At 32.3% G+C, this 23,057-nt stretch overlaps 1 protein-coding gene and 1 long non-coding RNA gene across 6 annotated transcripts; one reads left to right on the top strand and one right to left on the bottom strand.

The window, feature by feature from the left end:
* The first annotated feature begins 7,024 nt into the window (after nucleotides 1-7,024).
* On the top strand, nucleotides 7,025-14,579 carry LOC142630349 (uncharacterized). Of its 5 annotated transcripts, XM_075804338.1 has the most exons (16): nucleotides 7,035-7,300; nucleotides 9,415-9,487; nucleotides 9,618-9,705; nucleotides 9,978-10,023; nucleotides 10,130-10,208; nucleotides 10,293-10,345; nucleotides 10,453-10,531; nucleotides 10,616-10,750; nucleotides 10,835-10,969; nucleotides 11,054-11,155; nucleotides 11,274-11,408; nucleotides 11,492-11,549; nucleotides 11,759-11,919; nucleotides 12,591-12,797; nucleotides 12,893-13,360; nucleotides 13,719-14,579. In XM_075804338.1, coding segments are annotated over exons 4-16 (1,932 nt in total). In that variant the 5' UTR covers nucleotides 7,035-7,300; nucleotides 9,415-9,487; nucleotides 9,618-9,705; nucleotides 9,978-10,021; the 3' UTR covers nucleotides 14,037-14,579. The 5 variants fall into 5 exon arrangements, with proteins under 5 accessions (XP_075660452.1, XP_075660451.1, XP_075660453.1 ...); XM_075804337.1 differs by having other exon boundaries at nucleotides 7,025-7,300; nucleotides 9,415-10,023; XM_075804336.1 differs by having other exon boundaries at nucleotides 7,025-7,300; nucleotides 9,415-10,023; nucleotides 10,118-10,208.
* Nucleotides 14,580-18,880: 4,301 nt separating this feature from the next.
* LOC142631036 (uncharacterized) lies at nucleotides 18,881-22,550 on the bottom strand. The gene is made up of 2 exons (XR_012843492.1): nucleotides 22,394-22,550; nucleotides 18,881-19,254 (listed from the first exon to the last, which is right to left on the bottom strand). It is a non-coding gene; the product is annotated as an uncharacterized LOC142631036 (long non-coding RNA).
* Between the last annotated feature and the right edge of the window lie 507 nt (nucleotides 22,551-23,057).

Raw genomic sequence — 23,057 nt, 5'->3', positions numbered from 1 at the left:
TGATGAGTCATATGACTAGGCGTGTGTAACATGCTTACTTCCTTTGCACTTAACAACAAGAACATTCACAAAGATAGAAAGGGGGCACCTTTATGAAAAGAGACTCAAATGTATATACGAGGGACTAAAATAATAATAATAATATAATATAAACTTAAAGGATCAAAATGAAAACCACCATAAATTTGTAGGCTCAAATTTGGATATTCGATTTTACATGAATAGGTATCTCATTATATTCTTTGCCTATCATCTAGTAGTAACGTATGATGATATCAACATATAAATAGATCCACTTTCCCTCTCTCTTGTGTATGTGTTTGTTTCTAAAGAAAAAGAACATATAAATAGATGCCAAATCAGCGTTGAATATCCTGAATTCAGTTACTGATTCCATTGATTTGTCTTACCCGTGTAGTACTTTAATCTCTTATTGCAGATTATTGTTGTAGCTTTTTCAGCCAAAGGCAGAGAACAGTAATAGGGAATTTTTTGAGTTGTATTCAGACCAATCATTGGCTGCATTGGCTTAGTAACCTTCATAGTCGTCGGTTCCTGCATTCTTAAACACCCTGAAAATGCTATGAGCCTATGAACTGTTTGAAAATGGTTGAAGTAGTTGAATTGGAGGATCAATATGACAATATGACTATAGACCCTTGTACTTGTATTGTAATTTGCAAGTCATTTTTTATCTTTTTTTGCTGAATTTGTAATTCAATTATTAACGGATGCATGGGGTGTTATAGATTTACAGTTTCCCTAGATTCTCATGTTAACTGTCTTTTTATTATAATTTATAAATTCCCTTCTCAAAAAAAAAAAAAATAAATAAAAATCTCGCTCATTGTGTTTTGGCACACAAAATGTTTTACTTATAAAACGCCCTTGCAGCAAACTGTACAATTATAAATGACATAAACGATTTCCTGTCATGTCAAACACAAACACACTTACACACAAGCATATTAGATAACAATGTTATACAAATACCAAAAGCAAGGAATTCCCACCAAACAGAACCGTATCAGACCTGCACTAGGAAAAAGCTGAATACGAAAACGGTGAGCAAGACAACATAAATAGCCCAAGTGAGAAACTTGAGGCAAAGCGGCATGGGAATCGTTATTGCAAGGAAGAACGCAGTAGTGACAAAGAAGACCGCAACTTCATCTACTACTTGAGCTGAGACGGGGTACTTGGAGCTAATAAGTTTGGCCACAAACAGAGCAGAGAAAGTGAGTACCACAGTGAGAGAAAGCAAATGGAAAGATAAAGGAAGTTGGGACGGAGTTTTCGTATACTGGAGTGCGATTTGAAGGGCTGATGTGAAACAAAACCCCATGATTATGTCTTGCCATTGTGGGTTTCGCGGTTCTATGTTTTGGTTAGCAACAACTGTAGTTACTGGTGGCGCTTCCGGTTTTGTGGTTTGTGAAGGTTGTGGCTCTGTTGGTGGTGTATGTGATGATGGAGGTATGAGTTGGGACATAGATGCTAAGATAGAAAGAAGAAATTCTCTGAAACGAAGGGAAATGTCCATGTTGATATGTATTTAGATTTAGTGATTTACAACTCATGCAAAAGCATGACATATTTATAGAGAAGAAAGGAAAGAGAACTGTATATGATTCTTATTAAAGCATGCCTGAAAGGAGAGTGGGTTGTTTAGAGAGAGAGACCATCGGGTTGAAAGTCGGATCTTCTTCCATCTACTACGTTGTATTTAGATCCGATTATTATTATTATTTTTAAATTTTTTTAAAAGTTGAAACCGAAGTTAGATCCGACAATTTAAAGTTTAAGGATTTAAAAATCGAATATTTTTTTCTTTAAATTTAATATAATTTTAAAACAGTTCTAGGCTTAGTGTTCGGTTGAAATTTACCTTGTTCAATAATTAATCATTCTAAGTTGATTAATTAATTCAATTATGTGAAAGGCACAATCACATCCCAAAACTAAATTTCATGTAGCGGAAAGTAAATTTCAACCACCATCTTGAACAATTTATTATGAAATTGAAGTTACAAGTACAAGGAATTTAAATCAATCCTAATTAAGCTAGTATAACTTATTGAACTATCCAAGTAAAACTCTAACCTAGTTGGACTACTCTTCACATGAATCTTCTCGGTGCACATATACTCAATCTGAACTAACTTCACACAATCACTCTTTGATTGTTTGAAGGCAAAGGGTATAGTAATCTTGATTGTAAAATTATGGACTTTTTAGTTCTAAAAACTTAGTTTGGTGCAAAACCTAAGATGCACAAGGTCGCTTGGTTCTCCAGTGTAATTAAAGTGCTCTAGATTTGAAACTACTCTCTATGATGTTGCAGAAGGAGTTCTCCTTGATCTCTCTTGATAATGGTTCTTAAAAGTAGCTGTTAAGTAGTCTTGGAGTCCTTGTGCACAAATTCCAAGGATGCCACATGATCAAATGAACAAAATTAAAATTATTTTTTCTCGTGTCTTAATCGATCGACCAAACACGTTCCCCACATATAATCGAGCTTTGAGTTCATGTCTTTGCTTTGAGACATTTCCTTCCTTTTTAACTTAGGAATCCTTAGTTAATTAGGAAATAAAATAAATTAGACATATGTGAACGATTATCTTATAAATTAATGGTTGGCGACGACTCCTAAAAATGGAAAAATAAACAAAAAGACTCACTCACACACATAATACCCAAGTGTTTATACGAGTCACTATTGGGATTAATTTGTGCGCTAAAATCCAATTTGTACATTCTTTAATTAATAAAAGTGTTTTATTATTAGAGAATATATGATCATTAGACATTACTTGTATTTCATGATATGTATTGTATAAGATTTTGGTATGAGAATGAGATTTGTATACAGAAAATCTAAATTACAATTATTTGTAAACTCATAAATCTTAATTCATAATTGATGATGAAATTGAACATTTCATCTGATAAGATTATATCATTTTAATCATGATGATTTGTTTTGTCATGGAAGCGAAGACTTTTGATTGAGATGTTGGTGTATTTGAAATGTACTGAACTAGATTGATGTGAGTCTATCTTCTATATACTATTGTCACTTGAATAGACGATGTCATAACTTTTAAACGCATCAATTCTCAATTTCAATAAGAATTGGCACCTCCCCATATATAAAGTGCTTGGGGGTTTAGGGGGGAAAATGTTCAAGCATGTTGTAATTATTTCTCCAAAAAAAAAAGAAAAAAGAATGTGAACTCAAATGTGAATGATTTCACAATAAATTTTGACTTTATTTCACTATAGATGATTTCATGAAGGGGATTAGATGCAATACTAAGTAGTCAAGGGATACATTGTATAAATAAATAATATTAAAACCTAAAGTGAAGTTATATTTTTGTAGTGGAAAAATGTAATTAATGATAACCTTAAGCTAGTTATGAGATAAATGGAGCCCAACATGCCTTAGAAATGGGTTTGAGTTTCCCTACTAACAACGTATTGTGGCTCCTTATACTTCAATTATAGGCTGTTCACCTACTTCATTAGCGATTGAGGTGTGGGATCTTACTCGGCAGTATTCAAAGTGTTACTATAGTCACGCTTAAATGGGGAAGCTATACTAGTTGTCCTCTAACCATTTTTTTTCCACCAAAAAAAAATTTCCCCACCCCTATTGTAACTATGGAAATATTAAACAAAAATTGAATTTGAATAATACTACAAACGCAATAATGTTCATGATAATTGAATTAATAGTGCCATAAACTTTATCATCTACTATTAATAACTTATCAACTATGCGAGAATTTTATAAAATAAAATATTAAAAAAAAAACCCTCCACAAGGGTGAAATAGTTTTTGTGGTAGCAAAGTTATTGTTGAAACTTAGATAAAGGAGAACAATATAACCGTAGTTTTTTTTTTTTTGGGTTGAACAGTATAACCATAGTTGTCAAAATGTGAATCATGAACTGTATTGTAATTTATTTTTTCATTTTTATATATCGTGTATCATAAAATATACAGACACTGTATAAAATTGATGAAAAAATTATAAATATACATATATAAATGATATATTTATTATAAAATTTGAATATATGCAACTAATGACTATTTTAATTATCACTTAAACTATAATATTTGACAAAACTAACCAAACAAATCAACCAAAAGTGTATTTATAATATTCATATTCAAATTTATCAAATGTAAAAATGTTAATATGTACCATAATATAAAGTCAAAATAGACTTTTAATTATTCTTAATTATATCAAAATAGACTTTTAATTACTTTTAATTATATTTATCATTTACCATCGCATACCTTTGGTACGATGGTCACTTCACAAGTATAAGTGCTTGTGGGGTGTGGGGGGCAAGGGTCAGGGTTCAAGTCTTTAGGAGAGAGCTTCACACACATATACAATTAGATTAGGCTTAAGTAGAATTCTATCTTGTATAAAAAAAAAAAAAATTTATATTTATCATTTGTAGTCTTGTGGGAAAATATAATTGATATACTTGAGAAGGAATGAGAGACCATTCAGAGAGAGAGAGAGAGAGAGAGAGAGAGAGAGGCATGGGGGATATTGGAGAGCTAATAAAAAGAAAAATACAAAAGTGGGCAAATATGTGATCTAAAATTTAATGGGGAAAAAAAAAAACTTATGTTAGGTTTTTTTTTTGGGCTAAATTGTTAAAGTATTAGTAGCCCAATAATTTTATTTAAAAAACAAGTAGAAAAGCATTTGGGTTCAGGTTATGGTCCAAATTTTTAGTAAAAACTATATGTTTATGTATCATTACATAGGATTTGGCTTACCTCCAGTACTATTTTAAAAGGAATTTTCTTTTGTTTTAATGAAAATTGTCAAATCACCCACTAACTAAATAAAAAGTGGGGATTGAAACCCACTACTACTTGCTATTGTGTATTTCAAACAAAAGGACATATCCAGTGAAAACAATACTGGAGGTAAGCCAAACCCCATTGCATGTGTATAGTATACGCATTTCTTTACACTCTTACCATACGTATCGACTACAATAATGACAACTATGAATATAACCATTAACTAGTGTTGCAAACGAGCCGAATTTTGTTGAGTAGTGAATGTTTAAACTTGACTCAACAACAACAATAAAATATTTAAGCTTCGCTTGAGCTTGAATTGAGCTTACAAATAATATTCAAGCATGAGCTCGCAATAAAGTACAAAAGCTTGAGCTTGGCTTAATTAAGCCAAGCTCAAGCTCAATATCATGCGTTTGAGCTTGAGATCTAACACAAGTATATTATCAAGCCTATATCAAGGTTATTATCTAGCCTATTTGATTTGGATGAGTAATTTCAACTTCTAATTAATTAAAATTTTAGAAAGGTATAAGTTTATTTGTCAAGCTCATATCAATTTTATTACTAAACTCATAAAATAGCATATGCTTAACTTGTTTTGTATGAGCTTGTTTATGAACAATATTTTTTATTTAAACTCAGCTTCTTTATTAAATAAGCCTAAAACAAAAACTTAACTTTGATTTGTTCATAAACAAATAAGCATGAACAAATTTTTATCATGGCAAGCTCAAGTTATTTATCAACAGCTTACTTCATTTAAAGTTCTACCGCACAAAGTTTTCGTGAGGACTAATCTTGGTTCCACAACTCGCTCATGTGATGAGTTGTGAGTGGTGGAGATGTGTCTTGCCATCACCCCTTCACCAATTATAACTCGCTACATGGGCAAGTTGTGCCACAAGTTGTGGCACCAACAGGGGCAGAGCTGTGTTGAAGGGCAATTTTGAAATTTTTTTAAAAATATATAATTATTTTAATATTTTCAAAATTTATTCTATAAATATAAGAATTGCCCCCCCCCCCCCCCAAAATATTTGAATCGGTCCAATGATACTCTTAAAAAAAATAATTGTTCTAATAGTTATAAAGATATAACTTTATTTTTCGCAATTATATTTTTTATTGTAAAATGTACTCTTATATCTGTTATATATTTGATAAATTTTGGTATCAAACATGTTTGAATGTATCTTTTTTAACCCGTTATGTGGCGATTAATAAGTCATTGACTCATTAAAAAAATCTTGTCACTAAAACTATACATGAAATGTGTCTTTAGTTGCCATATAATAGGTTAGAGTAAGATAACTTCAAATATGTTTGGAGACTAATTTATTCCTCCAAGTTTTGGATCATTCATATTTTTGAAAATTTCATTAGTTCAATTGAAAGATTTTTTACTTACTTTAGTATAAAATTTGATAATTTGTATTTAAAATAAATTTTTTAAGAATTTCACTATGAAAATACAAAAAATGAATTTTATTTTATGAAAGATCATCATCAAACATAATTTTGATTGAAAATACTAAATTTTTTTTTTTGTTGGACGTGTATATATATAACTTATCAAATAAAAAAGTGTGTGTATATATATGTATGTATATATAATAAAAAAATATGTATATATATATGTAAAAATTATTTTAATAAATATATTAGTACTACAATTTTATTCCAAACAAAAAGTATACCTCTTTCGTGAGAGAGAAGAAAAAAAAAGTGTCCCGCTTCTGGAGAGTGGACACCCACCACTGTTTCTTTTTGACATTGAGCACCAAAAATAAATTTGGAACGGTGAGTCATCTTTTTTAAAGATTAAAAAAAAAATGGTAATCGGATTGAGTCGGATTTAAAAATTTTAAGTAATTTGAACGAGTCAGAATTAAATAAAAAAAAAAAAAAGGAAAAAGGAATCGGACAGAATTGGATATATGTATTTTTAAAGTAATCGGACTGTGTCGGATCCTACATTTGAGAAGACATGGACATGCATCCTGATCCTGTGGGAAAAGAGAGGGATTATATATAAGACTTTTCAGTTCTTCCAATTTTTATTCCAAAAAAAAATCTCAATTTAATTTTTCTTTTCACTTGTTATTCCTTTGACTGGTGGCTGGCACTCCCTTGTTTCTTCTACAAGTGAATCGAACGGTCAGGATCAATTCGGACCAATTCGGATCTGGGCCAACTATAAAACAATCCCAAATCCAATTCTAGATTTCTAGTACTTTGTCTTATGTTTACTTGTATGTGTGCAAAGTGCAAACTCCTTGGAGAAGTTGCAGAACACAGTAGCAGAACAAAAACTCAAAACTCCTTGTCTTCTGAAGAGCTGTGGTGTTGGTCACAAATTAGGAGGTGACTGTGGCGGCGGAGTGCCGCCGTGATATTTGGTGGAGGGAGCTCATTAGCTCAATCAAGTTCTTGCATTGGCGTAACCAAACAAATGTATGTTTTCTTTTCTTTTTTGACAACTTTATTGCTGTTTTTTTAAAATTTTATTATTGAAAGTTAGAAATTTTTTTTTTTTTTTACAAATTTTTTGAATGTGATGTGGTAAGTGTGTAACTATTTTTACTTATATATATTTTAATTAGGTAACTGAACATATGAATTAGTGTTTTCTTTTTTTCGAAAAGGAATTAGTGTTTTTGTTAACGTGTAATCAAACAAATGTCTGTCTTCTTCTTCTCCTCTGAAACAGAGGACTTGGTGTACTCATACCATATCTTCCGGTTTCCTTGTCTTCGAAAATGCTATATTTGATTCAATGTTTTATAGTTTTGTCAATTTTATGCCTAAGTTCATTGGAATAGGTTATTGTTTCCTAATAAGACCAAGGTATAATTTTGAGAGTTCTTTTGGAATTAGTTATTGAAATCATTATTATTTATTTTTGTGAGGTATAAATTTGGAGTGTTCTTTTGGAATTAGTTAATGACAATATATTCATAAAAAAAGAAGAAGAGGAAGTTAATGACAATATTATTTTTGTGATATACAAAAACTGTTGTCGGTTACAATTCTTTGGTGATTAGTATAACTCTAAAGTCTAAACTATTCCAAGTATTTTATATGTTAAGGAGAATGATAATACATAGAATTCTTTTAGTTTGTAATTACAAATTTTTATAATGGATTTTATGGTACCTTCACTTTTATGTGAATTAGCATGCCTTTTACTTCTTTTTTCAGTTGGTGAATAGTGAATAGATTTGTACCTTTCATAGTTTGAAGACTTTATTGTATATATAAAATAAAAAAAAAGACTTTATTGTGATAATTATTAAGTTACATGCATTTTTAGTAAATTCTTGATTATTCTTTTTTTTTTTTTTTTGAAAAAGTGATTATTCAGGTTCAAAATTAAATATTTTCAAAAAAGAATATACAATATTAAAGCATTGTTGTAAATAAAGCCGCGTGCACCGACAATACAAGCTAGTTCTATTAGTAACAAAAGTTACTTCTTACATGTTGTGGTTGTGTCAAGTGACTCAATATAAGTGTTACTGTTGTACAGTCTAATATTGTTATGTGGTCACTAATCATGTTTTTATAAACCAATGCTTTATTACTAAAACGTTAAGAAATTTGAAATAATATTCCAATTAAAAATTTATTACCTAAGTAAGAAATTTTTTTTTAAAAATCATAGTTTATTTTAGATTATTTAAATGATATAAATGTGTAACATAATAATTTGTTATGTTTTATAATTCATTTTATTATGGGGAATTGGTTTAGGAAATATGTTTATAAAATTTTTATGGGAAAAGAAAAAAGAAATTAGTTGTTTTGATGACTTCTTTTATTTTCCATGAAAGTGGTGTAAAAACTTTCCAAAAATGGTTTATTAACAATTTTCCAAAAGGCACCTGTTAACATGAAACTTCTATTATTCAATTTGGATGATATCAGTAAATATTTTTTAATTTTATATATAATATTTTTAATTAATCCATATATCGCATGAACATATATTTCTAATATGTATATAATTCTTGGAATGCAATTCTTAATGAATTAGGAAAAGGAAACTACTCTAGTGGCATTTAATGTTTCCAACAGAGATGTTCAGGATTAAAATCTCCTCATCTCCAACCAAAAAAAAAAGGTCAAGTAATGTATAGTTTATAAAACTTTGAAACTACTGTTGACCTTGAATTTTGATATGGATCGGTAAATTCTAGTTCATGCTAAATTTAATTGGTGAGATAATATTATTGCCTAGTACTTTGGAACCAAAATACTTACCCTACTAAAATTTTGTCTTGACTTGAATTCTAAATGACTTTAGATTACTTATTGGTAAAAAAGTGGCAAGGTTATTTTTTGAAATAGAGTGCGTGTTGCAAGTTAGGTTACCTACAAACTTGAAGTAATTAGATCCATGTTACAATTACGAAATGTGACTGTGCTTTGTTTGCCCATCTGTCTCTCGCTTTTTTGCTTGTCCTTCATTATTGTGGTATGAAAATGTTTTGGACATTTCAAATGTCCATCTTTTAAGCTTAAAATAGTTTAAATTTGTCTCACCATCTGTTGTATTATTTTTGTAGGTGTTGATAGAAAGCAAACAAAATGCAATGTCCAGAGACCTCTGCACCTTCACCTTCTAAGATACAAAATGAGGTAAATTCAGCACTCCCAACTTCTTCTAAACGAAGAAGATTAGTATCTGAGGTTTGGAATGACTTCAAAAGAGTTGAAGTTGATGGGGAGCACCGGGCCATCTGTAATCATTGTCTCAAGCACTTTTCAGGGTCAAGCAAAAGTGGGACCACACATTTAAAAAATCACTTGTCAAGGTGTTCCGCTATACAAAGTGGAGAATCATCTAAACGAAGAAGGTTAGTATCTAAGGTTTGGAATGACTTCAAAAGAGTTGAAGTTGATGGGGAGTGCCGGGCCTTGTGTACACATTGTCACAAGCACTTTTCAGGGTCAAGCAAAAGTGGGACCACACATTTAAAAAATCACTTGTCAAGATGTTCCGCTATAAAATCTCCTACTCTTTGGAGGATGGCAATTCCAAAGTCAACTTCTACTTCAAATTCTGCTTTCAGTATTGAAACTATGACAATCAATCCAATCTTGAATGGTTGTGATTCTGACATTGTAGAGGCCTTGGTTTGTGGGAAGGAATGGTTGGAAAATCGTATAAGGATGTAAGTACGATTTCTTTCATTAAGAATTTAAGATCCTTTTATATATGCCTTCTATGCACTCCATAACTTCTTTTTTCATTCTATATAACTTCAGCACATCTAACAGGAACAATGAACGCTCTCCTGAACTTACTCATACCTCATTTGTTTCGGCTGGGGCTTCTTTAATCTTGGAAACTCAAGAGGCATAATCTCATTCTATCATTTGTTTTACTATCTACATTTCTTTTAAGAAATCATGTTTGTGTTGACATCGCTTCTACTTGCAGAAACATGCTCCCTCTAGTGCCAACATGGAACTCATGCTTACAAATCATAGGGTGTAAGTACAGATTTCATTCATTAAGAATTTAAGATCCTTTTGTATATGCCTTCTATGCATGCCTTAACTCCCTTGTTCATTCTATTTAACTTCAACACACCTAACAGGGACAATGAACACTCTCCTGAAATTACTCAGAATTCATTTGTTTTTCCGTGGGCTTCTTTAAGCTTTGAACCTCAACAGGCACAATCTCAGTCTATCATTTGTTTTACTATCTACACTTATTTTAAGAAATGAAGTTTTTGTTGACATTGCTTCCACTTGTAGAAACATGCTCCCTCTAGTGCCAACACGGAACTCATGGTTGCAAATCTTAGTTCAACTTCATGTCCTGAGCCAGGTCCAGCTGGTCATTCTTCATTTGTTTCAGCAGGGACTTTTTCAAGCTTGGAACTTCACGAGGCACAATCTCATTCTATCACTTGTTTTACTATCTAAATTATTTATAAGAAATGACGTTTTTGTTGACATTGATTCCACTTGCAGAAACATGCACCCTCTAGTGCCAACATGGAACTCATGCTTGCAAATCTTAGTTCAATTTCTTGTTATGAGCCACTTCCAATTGATCATACTTCATTTGTTTCAGTGGGGGCTTCTTTAAGCTTGGAATCTCAAGAGGCACAATCTCAGTCTATCATTTGTTTTACTATCTACATTTCTAATAAGAAATGATGTTTGATTTGACCTTGCTTCCGCTTGCAGAAACTTGCTCCCTTTAGTGCCAACTCAGAACTCATGCTTGCAAATCATGGCTCAACTTCTTGTCCTTGGCCACTTGCAACTGGTCATACTTCATTTGTTTTGGTGAGGACTTCTTTAAGCTTGGAACCTCAAGAGGCACAATCTCAGTGTATCATTTGTTTTACTATCTGCATTTATTTTTAAAAAATGATGTTTGTATTGGCATTGCTTCTATGTGCAGGAACATGCTCCCTCTAGTGCCAATTCAGAACTCATGCTTGCAAATCATAGTTCAACTTTATGTCCTGAGCCACTCCCGACTGGTCATTCTTCATTTGTTTCGGAGGGGACTTCTTTAAGCTTGGAAATTCAAGAGGCACAATCTCAGTCTATCATTTGTTTTACTTTCTTCCTTTCTTATTAGAAATGACGTTTGTGCTGTATTGCTTCCACTTGTAGAAACATGCTCACTCCAGTGCCATCATGGAACTCATGCCTGTAAATCTTAGTCCAACTAGTGAGTCTAATTCTTATTATATTTCATTTAAGGCTTAGATGAAACATACCCCATTTAAGATTTAAATGAAACAGACCCAAAACTCTAAGGCTTATAAACGTTAAATGAAACTATTTGAAACTATAAGGTTTAAATGAAATTTATCTAAAACTATGAGGTTTAAATGAAAATGACCTAAAACTTGCCTAATAAAAAATAGTTTGTTGCAGTGTACCAGAATCGTCACCCTCCTTCTTTGTTCGATGAAGTATGGAGACTAGAAAATATTGGCAAAGATGGAGCTTTACATAAGCGTTTGAGTTGTGAAAGCATCAATACTGTGAAGGATTTTTTGACCCTACTCTTCTTAGACCCTGCAAGGCTTCAAAATGTAAATAAAACTGCACTTACCTCAATTACTTTTACTTTTTAGTATTTCTTACTAAGTTTTGTTTAGATTTCTGAATTTAAGGTAATATTCTGTAAAGAGTGATGCATTGTTGTATCCATATACTTGTCTGCATTTGTTAAAAATCTGAAAATGAGAAAGAGTTTACTGATTTAACAGCCCTTATGTTTAGATAAATCAGGATGTCTGCTCATTATTGGGGGTGTTTTTCTCTTTTTCTCTTTGGATGGAAGCATTCATAAGGGAAAATGTTGTTGGTGCACCATTGGGATACAGACATTTTGATGTTAGCTTGTGTTCTTAAGTCAGGCACAACCAGTATCTCTGTTGAACATGCATTGACATGGCTGGCTATAGAAACATCCCAATTCAAGTTCCATTGAGACATGGATACCTCTTGGCCATGTCAGATGCTGCTATCTGTTTGTCTACTTAGTATTATTCTCTGGAGCTAGGGTTATGTTTTGTTTCTTATAATAAAGGGTCCTAATCAGTGTTCGGAGCACAATATACTTATAGTCATATACTACTAAAATTTATGTCCCATATATACTCATACATTGAACTCCTATGTGATCTTCAGTGAACTAAATTTATGTCCCTTTAGCTCTCTTTGAATGGAGTAATTACAGGAATTTTTTTTCGATGTGCAGATACTTGGCACAGGTATGTCAGCTAAGATGTGGGAAGTCACTGTGGAGCATGCTCAGACATGTGTACTTGAGAAGAGGATGTTCTTGTACAGCCCTCCAAGTTCTCAACAAAAATATGGTGTGGTCTTTAATGTCGTGGGACAAGTGATGGGACTACTTTTGGAATGCCAGTATGTTCCAATTGATAAGCTGTCTGAAACTGAGAAGGCACTCCTCTTATTACCTCAAATCTGGGTTTATTTTTATTTTTATTTTTATTTTTATTTTTTTCCTGACTTATTATGATCAACCTTTTCCATTAGGCTGATGCCCACAACTTGGTTATTTCTGCATTCAAAAACTGGGAGGAAGTTGTTTCTTTTGATGATGAAGCCTCTCTTGTGGGCAGCTCTTCACTGTTAACCAATGTTTACACTGCAAGCTTGCCCAGGACAGATAGTTCTAACGTGAGCAAGTTTTTGGCTTCTCACAAGATTGGTGGGGGTTTGGACGATTATTGCTTGCACAGTATTGACAGTAAGGGTCTCAGATATGAACCGGCTTTGAATTTCCAAGAGTCATTGAACCATTCTTTCGATGACGATCATCTGAACTCTTTTGAAACTGATCTTCCAACTCAGAATGTCAATTTAAAATCGCAATCAGATCTTCAGGGTATTGTTGACAAGTTCATTGCAGCACGTGCTGCCATTGGGAGAGCTCGGGAGAGATGGGCTAAGCTATTCAGCACGTTGATATGGTTTTCAATACGTGTGGCGTTAAGAAAACAGGTTCGAGAACTTCCGAGATACAATAATGGGTTAATAAAAAAATATATATGCAAAAGAAAAAAGCATAGTTTACATATACTACTAAAAAATTTTGCCCTATATATACCCGTACATTGAAGTCCTATGTGGCCTTCTGTAAACACAATGAAGAGTTCCAAGTAAAAAGAAAAACTAGTTTCATTTAGCTCTCTCTGAACTCTTTAGTTCAGGTGTTACCTTCCCAATCCCCAAGCCTTAGTGCTTGGGGGTTGAATGGGGGGAGGGGGTTCAGGTAGTAGTACAAGCATTTCTAACCAATATATATATAAAAGCTCTCTCTGAATGGTGTAATTACAGTAATTGTTTTGGACGTGTGCAGGTACTTAGCACAGATAAGCCCGCTAAGACGTGGGAAGTCACTGTGGAGCGTGCTCAGACATGTGTACTTGAGAAGAGGATGCTCTTGTACAGCCCTCCAAATTCTCCAGATATCATGTCATCCATTTACTCTGTTGGGGGCAGTAGTGGTTTGGATGATTATTACTTGCCCAATATGGACACTATGGGTCTCAAATATGAACGGGCTTCGAGTTTCCTAGAGTCCATGAAAAATTCTTTCAATGACAACGATCTGAACGTTTTTTATACTGATCTTCTAACTCAGGATGTCAATTCAGAATCGCAATTAGATTTTTAGAGTGCTGCTGACAATTTCTAGTCAGCACGTGCTGCCATGGGGATAGCTCAGATGAGATGGACAGAGCTATTCAGTGTGCTAGAATGGTTCTCAATACGTGTGGCTTTGAAAAAATGGGTTCAAGAAATTCCAAGATCCAGTAATGGGTTATGAGGAAAAAAAAAAAAAAAAAAGAAAGAAGAGAAACAAATGGTTAGATTACATTTGAAAATATAGTGTTAGTGGTGCTGCCGCTAAAATTTTGCGTGCAGTTTTAGTGAGACAAGTTGAAGGTCTTAGTAGACGTAAATAGAGTGGTAGTTTTTAGTAACTTCATCTTCTTGTGAAAAATCATAGAACTGCCTTCCAGCTATATCAAGTTGTAAATATGTAGATGTATTTTTTCGACAGTATCGAGGCAAGTTTCTATCTTTTTCTGGTATTGGTTTTTGCTCAAATATGGAAGCAGTAATGCCAGTGTGCTTAATATTCCTGTAGCTTTCATATTGGGTTATAGTTCTGTATGAGATCGTTTGTTCAATATAGGTTATTTTTATGTCTTAATTCATGGTAATGCCAAAAGCTTTATAACCATTGGTTATGGGTGGTACATTGTAGAAGTACGTTAATTAGAAGGACAGATTTTCAAGATTCTCATTTAAACTGAAGGACATATTGAAGTACAAAAATAATTTTAAACTGAAGAAACCTTACAAAAGCAATGTAATTGTGTTTTGTCGAAGATGAGGATGAGAAATATCCACCACCTACCAACTCAATTAAAAAATAATAACAATTAAGGATGCTCGAACTATCGCATACCTTTGGTACGATGGTCACTTCACAAGTATAAGTGCTTGTGGATTGGGGAGTGATCATGTTCCGATGGGGCTTCCTAGTTTCTTTCAACAAAATCTTCTTTTCACGATCTACAAATCAAAATAAGAGTCATATTAAATATATGGATTGATAAGGATTTTTTTTATAAGGTGGAACCTCACCAAGACGCTTATCTTGAGCCTTTCACCATTTATCATTCAGTGGAACCTTTGCGGGTTGATTTATAAGGATTCATCTTACATCTACCTAACAATTCAAATAATTTATTGACTTAAACGATCTTGAGACTTTATCATTTCACCATTAGGTGGCACCTTTACTTGTATATTTATAAGTATCTATCTTACGTCTAGTTGTCATCTACCTGACAATTCAAATAATTTTTTGACTTATATAATCATGAGACTTTATCCTATATTAAAATTAATGTTTAATTCTTTATTTTATTATCATGGCTTTTGAGTGGAGTTGTGGCGTGTTTTTATATTAGAACCCCTTTCCCTCTCCCTCTCCTTTGTGTGTGTGTGTGTTTGTTTCTCAAAAAAAAAAGAAAAAAGAATGGGTAGTTGTCTCACATTGCTTAAGAGAGTGTGTTGTGTGTAGTATAATTTGCCTCATTTTTCCTTAAAAGTTATCATAGTTTTTTAGTGGAATTGTGGTGTGTCTTTGTGTTAGAACCGTTTTCCCTCTCCCTTGTGTGTGTGTGTGTTTGTTTCTCAAAAAAGAAAAAAGAAAAAAAAAAGAAAAGGTAATTGTCCCACATTGTTTAAGAGAGTGTGTTGTATGTAGTATAACTTGCTCTACACTCTCTTAAAAGTTATCATGGTTTTTTAGTGGAGTTGTAGTGTGCCTTTGTGTTAGAACTCCTTTCCATTTCCCTTGTGTGTGTGTGTGTTTGTTTCTCAAAAAAAGAAAAAAAAAAAAAAGAATGGGTAATTATCTCACATTGTTTAATAGAGTGTGTTGTGTATGTAGTATAAGTGTATAACTTGCCCTACCCTCCCTTAAAAGTTACCATGGTTTTTGGATAGAGTTATGGTGTGCCTTTGTGTTAGAATTCTTTTCCCTCTCTCTTGTGTGTGTGTATGTTTGTTTCTCAAAAAAAAAAAAAGATTTATTTATTTAATTTTAAGATGCTTCATTATTTCTCATCTTATAAATCAGTCTTATCGAAGATTAGTCCCAAACAAAAAGCCAAATAAACATGCACCACAATTTGTTAATGTTAATAATTTATTTTCACAACAGAGTCAAAATAATATTAATTCTATTAATTCACAATTCTGAGTTTTAATGCTAATATTGACACAACAAAGCCACAATAATATAATTTACAATAATTTAAAATTTTTCGTCTAACTCGACCACTCAAGTCAAGACCACCAATTTCAATTTTGCTCTTTTCCACTATTCCCCCAGATTCCCCACTATCGATTAGTTTAGTCCTTTTTTGTCACTCCACAAGTATAAAAACTTATGGGGTGTGGGTGGTAAGGGCCGGGGTTCAAGTTTTCAGGAGGAAGTTTCACTCGCATTTACACTTAGATTACACACGAGCCTCAAGACTTATCAGTTCACATCTTTGTCCTCTCCTTTGTCACAATTACAAATTCAACAAAAAGAAAAAGAAAAAACATTGGAGATGTGAGAGCTATCATATAGCCATGGACAAAAGGATTGAGGGAGGAGGGAAAGGAAGCAGAGTAGAGTAAAGTTGGTTGAAAATAGGAGTTGAGACTCTTCACTAAGCAAGGCAAAGTAGGGGGAAAAAAAAAAAAAAAAAACCTTAAGAGAAAAAAAGGAATTGGAGTAAAAATTTGCCATTTAAAAAAAAAAAAATTCGTGTGTATTTTGCTGATTTAATATATATTGGGGTGTTGCTGATTTGCGTATTTGTTAAAGATGGTTTGTTATTTGAATTTGGAGGAGTTTTGGGTCATTTTCGTTTCTGTATTAAGTTTTTTTTTTTGGACTTTCTGAATTAGTTCTGATATTTGAGGAGGTCTATTTAAATTTTAAGAAGATTAAAAATTCTTAGCAATATACAATTTTTTTTTGTTTTTTTAATAAGAGCAATATATAGAAATTTTAATGAAAATATATTTAATAATTAATTAATGTATATCTCTTTGTCACATCATATCTTAATTATTTAAGAATTGTTGTATTGTCATATCTGGTATGGAACTTAGTTTTTTTTTTTTTTCCTTCCCAAATATATTAATTATAAATTTTGGAGGTATGCAAAATAAAAGCCTAGAAATCAAGAATTTAAGAAGAAAAAATTTCAGACGATGCCCATATGAATTTAAAAGAACATGAACCCGCTCAAGTTAAACAAACTACATCAAATTAAAACCTTTCAGCAAAAAAAAAAAATTCAGCCTACACATGCCACTAATTTAAAATATATAACAATTGGTAGACTTTTAGATATTTGCCTCTGTAATTAGTCAACCCAAAAATTCGTAATAATTTTATATACTATCAAACAGTACAATTTAACCCAAAATTTTAAAATAAATAGTGTAATGTTATCTATATATGTTTGGTAGGAAAGATTATATAGAGCTTAAGATTATCAAATAAATGTTTAAGTGATTGCTTAAAAAATTATTAGAAAAGTTAGTTCAGAATCAAACATAAATAATTTTAATATAATGAAAGAAGGTAAGATAATTTTATTGAGTTAAAGTTCATTTATGAAATAAAGTATTTAGTTTGAGTTATAGATTTTTTTTTTCTACTTAAGAATTTTGTTATATTTAGTTTGGCCCCTCTTGGAAAAATTTTTTGGATCCGCCACTGATCGCTACCTGCTACCATCTCCTTCTCCCAAAACCCAGAAATCAGATCATCTCTCTTCTCATATCTCTCAAATGCTATCATCTCCTTCCCCCAAAATCTCAGATCTCGCCATCTCCTTCAAACACTTGGATTTGGTATTGATCTTCAAAATTGGGATTAACATGTTGTATTTGGCTGAAGACCAAGTGGGCTTCATTCTCCATCATTGTTTTTATTGCTCTTTTTATTTGTTTGGGTTGGTTGAAAAATTCTGATTATAAATAAAACCCTAGGAAGAGCATGAGTTTTAAAAAACAATTTTCTCCCCCTAAAAAATATAGGAAAAAACAAAACAAGTTTTGGAAAAAACAATTTTGAGAAATATTTAGGTGGAGAAAAAAAATAAAGAAATACAAACCAAACTAAAAAAAATAAGTAAGGATACACATGAATACAAATATTATCTCTTTCGATATATGCAAACATGACACTATGTGACCCATAAACGCATGCAAACATTTTTAGGCACAATTAATTTAGACTATATAATATAGATCTTAATAATATAAAAATTCAGCATGCAATGTGTTTTCATGTGTCAAGGTGTCTTGTAAACTCAAATCAATCTCAAGAGTAAAGAAACTTTATGAACACAAACATAATCAAAATTCACTTTTTCTCTCTACACACATATTTTATAAAAGAGATTTTATTTTCATTTGCACATTTATTATCCACCCTATCTTTCAAAAAATTCAAATTTTCAACAGAACTCAAAAATCAATAGAATTCAAATTTATTATCCACATCAAGAAAAATGACATTTACTAAAATGTACAGAACTCAAAAATCAATTAATCATGTTGTATATGATTAATCAATTTACTAAAATGTATGGAACTCAAAAGTACAAATATTTAGCAAAGTGTATGCATGTTGTGTATGAAACCAAGCAATGAGCAAGTGTTAAAAACTGTGAAAATTTAATGAAAAAGAACCTATCCATAAAAAAGAACCTATTCATTTTATATAATGAAAATTTAACTATTAACATAAATGTCTAATTTATTTTGACTATTCATAAAAATTAATTATAGAAAGTATCCAATATAAAAAATAGCCCATTCCATTTAGAGTAATGCTAGAGATACAACATATTTTAAAAAAAATTTTACTGAGTGGTTATGGGTAAATAAAAAAATGACATTAATAGTAGACCTAGATGAAAATCAATAAGAAGCTGGTTATATCAGTAGTATGTAAAAATATTGTAAAATAGTTTATAGTTGTAGCATCAAAATGACTTCCCACCGTAACACTTGCCAATTCTGGATAGATTCTTTTCTAACACCAACATTGATATCCTCACCACATTTATCCTGATGTTCCGGTATTTTTGACAAAATAACTTTTGAAATCCGAATGAACTAGGGGCCTTTGAATTCCCCCGCCCCCCCATTTGAGAGGCAATTGTCTGTTTAAGCTATTGATCAGTGTTTAGGTGTTGCAATGTCTATTGTTTGAAGTTGACCCAATATGTTCTACAGAGATTTGATCTGCCGCTCCATAGATTTCACCATATGATCCACCGTTCCTTGTTCTGTTTCTTGTCCTATCAGATTGAGAATAAAAACTGATTTTCTCATTAGAATAGTTTCAGATATTCACACCTCTGTTATACTCCAGGTCCATTTGGGAACAGCTTCTTAGTTGAAACTGAAAATTTTTTGCTGAAAGTATCGTAAAGTAAATAAAGCTAAAAGGTAGTTAAAATTTAAGCCAATGCCAAACACACAATCCACATACTATTAACAGAGCCTGTGAGCTAGCTGAGCGGCAGATCCAAACTAACCATTTAAAACAGAATTTGATCGACCAATTAATCTTTGACACCTGTTCACCTATATCACGTGTCTGGCATACCTATCACTAATTAACAAAACTGATACAAATACAGAAACTACAAGTCGTTTGTACATGAATGAAATACTAAAGCTACTGTCCACCATTCACACACCATAAGAGAAACTTCTAGCGTTCACCATTCAAGACTTTAAAGTTCAACATTCACAGACTGAAGAGAAACTCAATTAGCAAGAAGAAGAAAGACAGAAGAAGCATAAGAGAATGTTGCTCCATTGCTCAGTCTGTGAATGTTGAACTACAAGTCTTGATCCATTGCTCACCTGCCATTTTGAGCCTTAAGATTATGTTATTCACCCTTTGTTTTGTCCACCAACATATGATGAAAATGTTGGAAAAACTAGCTAGATAAATAAGTTTTGATTTCAACGAAGTTAACCCTAAAAATTAGCAATAACATAAAATAAATAGAGAGAGTTAGAAAGATCTCACAAACTTTAGAATCACGCAAATATCGTTGTCCTTAAAGGTTGATTGAATGACTCTCTTAGCCAAACAACCCTTTAGGATTAGACTATAGTAATTTCTTCAAGTTGGATGCACATCCAAGCAAGAAGAACAAAGAATAACCTTATTTGCCTATCCTTAAGACCAAAATCTAATAGCTGAAATTTGTGGGAAAAGAAGATGAAGAACCAAAGCAAAAAATGAATAGAGTGAGCGGTTGGAGTTAGAAAGAGATTGGGAGAGAAGAAGATGAAGAACCAAAGCAAAAAATGAATAGAGTGAGCGGCTGGAGTTAGAAAGAGATTGGGAGAAAAAAAGAGTGCTTTAGGGTAAGCTTCTAATGTTCACAGACCACAATAAATGCCCAAAGGCTAGGCATTAAATTTCGGCTAGAAGACATTAAAAATATAACTTGATCCATCTCTAACCTATGTGAGACACAGCCAAATGCTGAGTGTTTGAAACACAACCCACTCCAACAAAAAATACTTTGGTATTTCTTTCTCCCTTCAAACACCAGTCTGATGTGCTTTTTGAGTCCACATAATTAGTTCCTTTTCTAGGCTCTGAGATTTCCAAATAAAATGATGCAGAATTCTTTATTTTTGCAGACCTTTCTTTTCAATTTTGGATGAATAAGATATTTGTCCAATACAGGAAACACCAAAGTAAAAGAATTACATCAGGAAAGATACCCCTAGGAGGAGCCGCCTCTTCTAATCTTTGCATGCACTGTAGCACTGCGGCAGTGAGATTGTGTGTACCTAAAATTTCCTTTCTTGGCCACTCTTACTGTTCTTCCTTCCCAAAATTTCTCAAAAACGTGTTTAATAGGAATTTGAATTTTCAATTTATCTTATGAAAATCTTAATCGTATGTAACGAAGTGATTATAGTTAAGGGAGGACATTATTCAGTTTTGAAATAGATGGACCTTACAACTACACCATAATTGTAAGGGAGAAAGTGCAATTAAACCTAGTAGTTGTTCCAATGTGAGAATGATTGTTTCCTAGACCACAAAATTACAAGCCAGGTTCTCCCCTCTCTATAATCTCTCTCTCAATACTGATTCCCATGTATGGCTTAATGTATCATATTGTTTGTCTTGTGGGGATTTAACTAGAACCCAATCGAACTCACTTTCAAAATAATCAACTTGCATCTTTTGTTTGGAAAGCAAACAAATATGTAGTACATCTGTGCGAGTGTGCAACAATAACACCACTAAGAAGATGACTTAAAATAACAATGAACATTTTAGACATTTCTAGGAATAAAAAATCATAGTCTTTTTATAATCTTTAACAAATCTCCTGCTAGAATCTCCTCGCTCCAGATAGCAATTGGTTCCTTTCTTACAAACAATAAAGTAGCACCAAAAAAAAAAGAAAAAAAACTGGAAAATGGTTAGGTTATACAAACCAAATGTTTGTCTTTAGGCATTTTAATTAGTTGGATTTCAAGAACCAAAAGAGTTTCTTCATAGACTCGCACATCTATCAATATCTTCAAGAGACTGCAAAAATCAAATGTTATACTAATATTATATGATATGAAGACCATAGTATAATTGTGCAGTGACTACATAATGTTGTAGGAACCCATAACCACTAAATGCCTAGGATCAATGTCCAACCATAATGTTCTTTGGAGATAAGAGTATTAGCAGTTTCTAGAGGTACCCAAAAAATACCTTGAATTTTAAATCCCTATTCAAGATTTTTCTTTTTCCTTTTTTGGTCTTTTCCCACTGGTTGTAAGCAACCAAGGACTATAGGACAAGACAAAAGGAATTAAGAAGGAAGAATCAAAACTGAGGTATTCATTCAGAGAAAGAAATACAATTTACAGAATATGAAGTCAAATTTTGGCACTAATTTTTATTGGAGCAAAACTGAGAAAGAGCTACAATTGGAGTATAAAATTAAGACATACCTCTTTGAGAAACCTTCTTATGGAGTTTGAGAATCAATCAGATTGTCAAAGCTTATAAACAAACAGAAACTTATTGCCAAGAACATCTAGACGTCTCTAGACTCATCGTTTCACTATAATCCAGTTCAAGTATTGGAAGTTCAAAGTGGAAAATAGCTTCAAATGATAAACAAAAGCTCTAATTTAACAATTCTAAAGTAAGGTTTCTTGATTATCTCCTTTTTCTTGTCCAAAAAAAGTGAATTATGTCATCATTATGCATTATAAGCGCATTGACTCGCTAGATTATTTGAAGATTGAAATAAATTGCAAAATGGATGTGAGGTTAAAATTTACACTTGTGCTGCTGTTCAAGTGACATTGCAGCAAGATTGAAAAAAGGGCTATAGATGTATATTCTTTCTTGAGGCAAAGAGACTGATTATTTACAGAGAACTGCCATACCTCTTTTATCTTGTTCACAAGTTCTGGTCATTAGATCAAATGCAGCTCATTTTTGAAGATCATATATGGAAGTAAACGAACAACGAGCCTAAAAAGCTGTGACTTCTGGCAATTATCAAGCAAGTTCACACCTCACATGAATTTCTATCATTAATACTTCATCTTGCAATGAAAACAGAATGTCTAACATGAATCAGCACTGTATACCTCAAATATGGTAATATCTGCAAAGTGGTATGCAAACCTTGTTCTTCTTTGGTGATTTCAAAATCTCTTCTAAAGGTGGTCTGCCTACACAAAAACAGATAAGTTTGCATAAAAAATTTATAAGTTGATAATTTGACTGAGCAGAGCAGAATCTTATTAGTCATTAACATGGTTAGTTTTGAAAGCAAGTCTCATGAGCTTCCTGTGAAGTATGTTGCAGGCTAGAAGTTTGACTTTGAATACACACAAAGAGAAGTTATAAAAGCGCAAAGAGAATTTTTCATGGTATAACTAAATCTAAATGATAGGTTTTTCTGTTAATGCCTAATGGACAATTTAAAGGTTATCAAAAGAACTAATTTCTTATCAGAACATTTTATAGTCACTGATTTGGTTCCAGTTATGAAGCAAAAATTCAGCTATAGCATCACTTTTTGGTCATTGAAGCATAAAAGGC

Source organism: Castanea sativa, chromosome 4, assembly GCF_040712315.1.
Source record: "Castanea sativa cultivar Marrone di Chiusa Pesio chromosome 4, ASM4071231v1".
Lineage (NCBI taxonomy): Eukaryota > Viridiplantae > Streptophyta > Magnoliopsida > Fagales > Fagaceae > Castanea > Castanea sativa.
The sequence above is the reverse complement of the archived record's forward strand: the minus strand, read 5'-3'. Positions and strand labels throughout refer to the sequence as shown.

Excerpts from the sequence above, each read along its gene's own strand:
- LOC142630349 (XM_075804336.1), top strand. The coding sequence starts at position 9,437 with ATGCAATGTCCAGAGACCTCTGCACCTTCACCTTCTAAGATACAAAAT. Across the intron at positions 11,920-12,590 it reads ACCCTGCAAGGCTTCAAAAT|ATACTTGGCACAGGTATGTC; the intron begins GTAAATAAAACT and ends TTCGATGTGCAG. Across the intron at positions 12,798-12,892 it reads AGCTGTCTGAAACTGAGAAG|GCTGATGCCCACAACTTGGT; the intron begins GCACTCCTCTTA and ends CTTTTCCATTAG.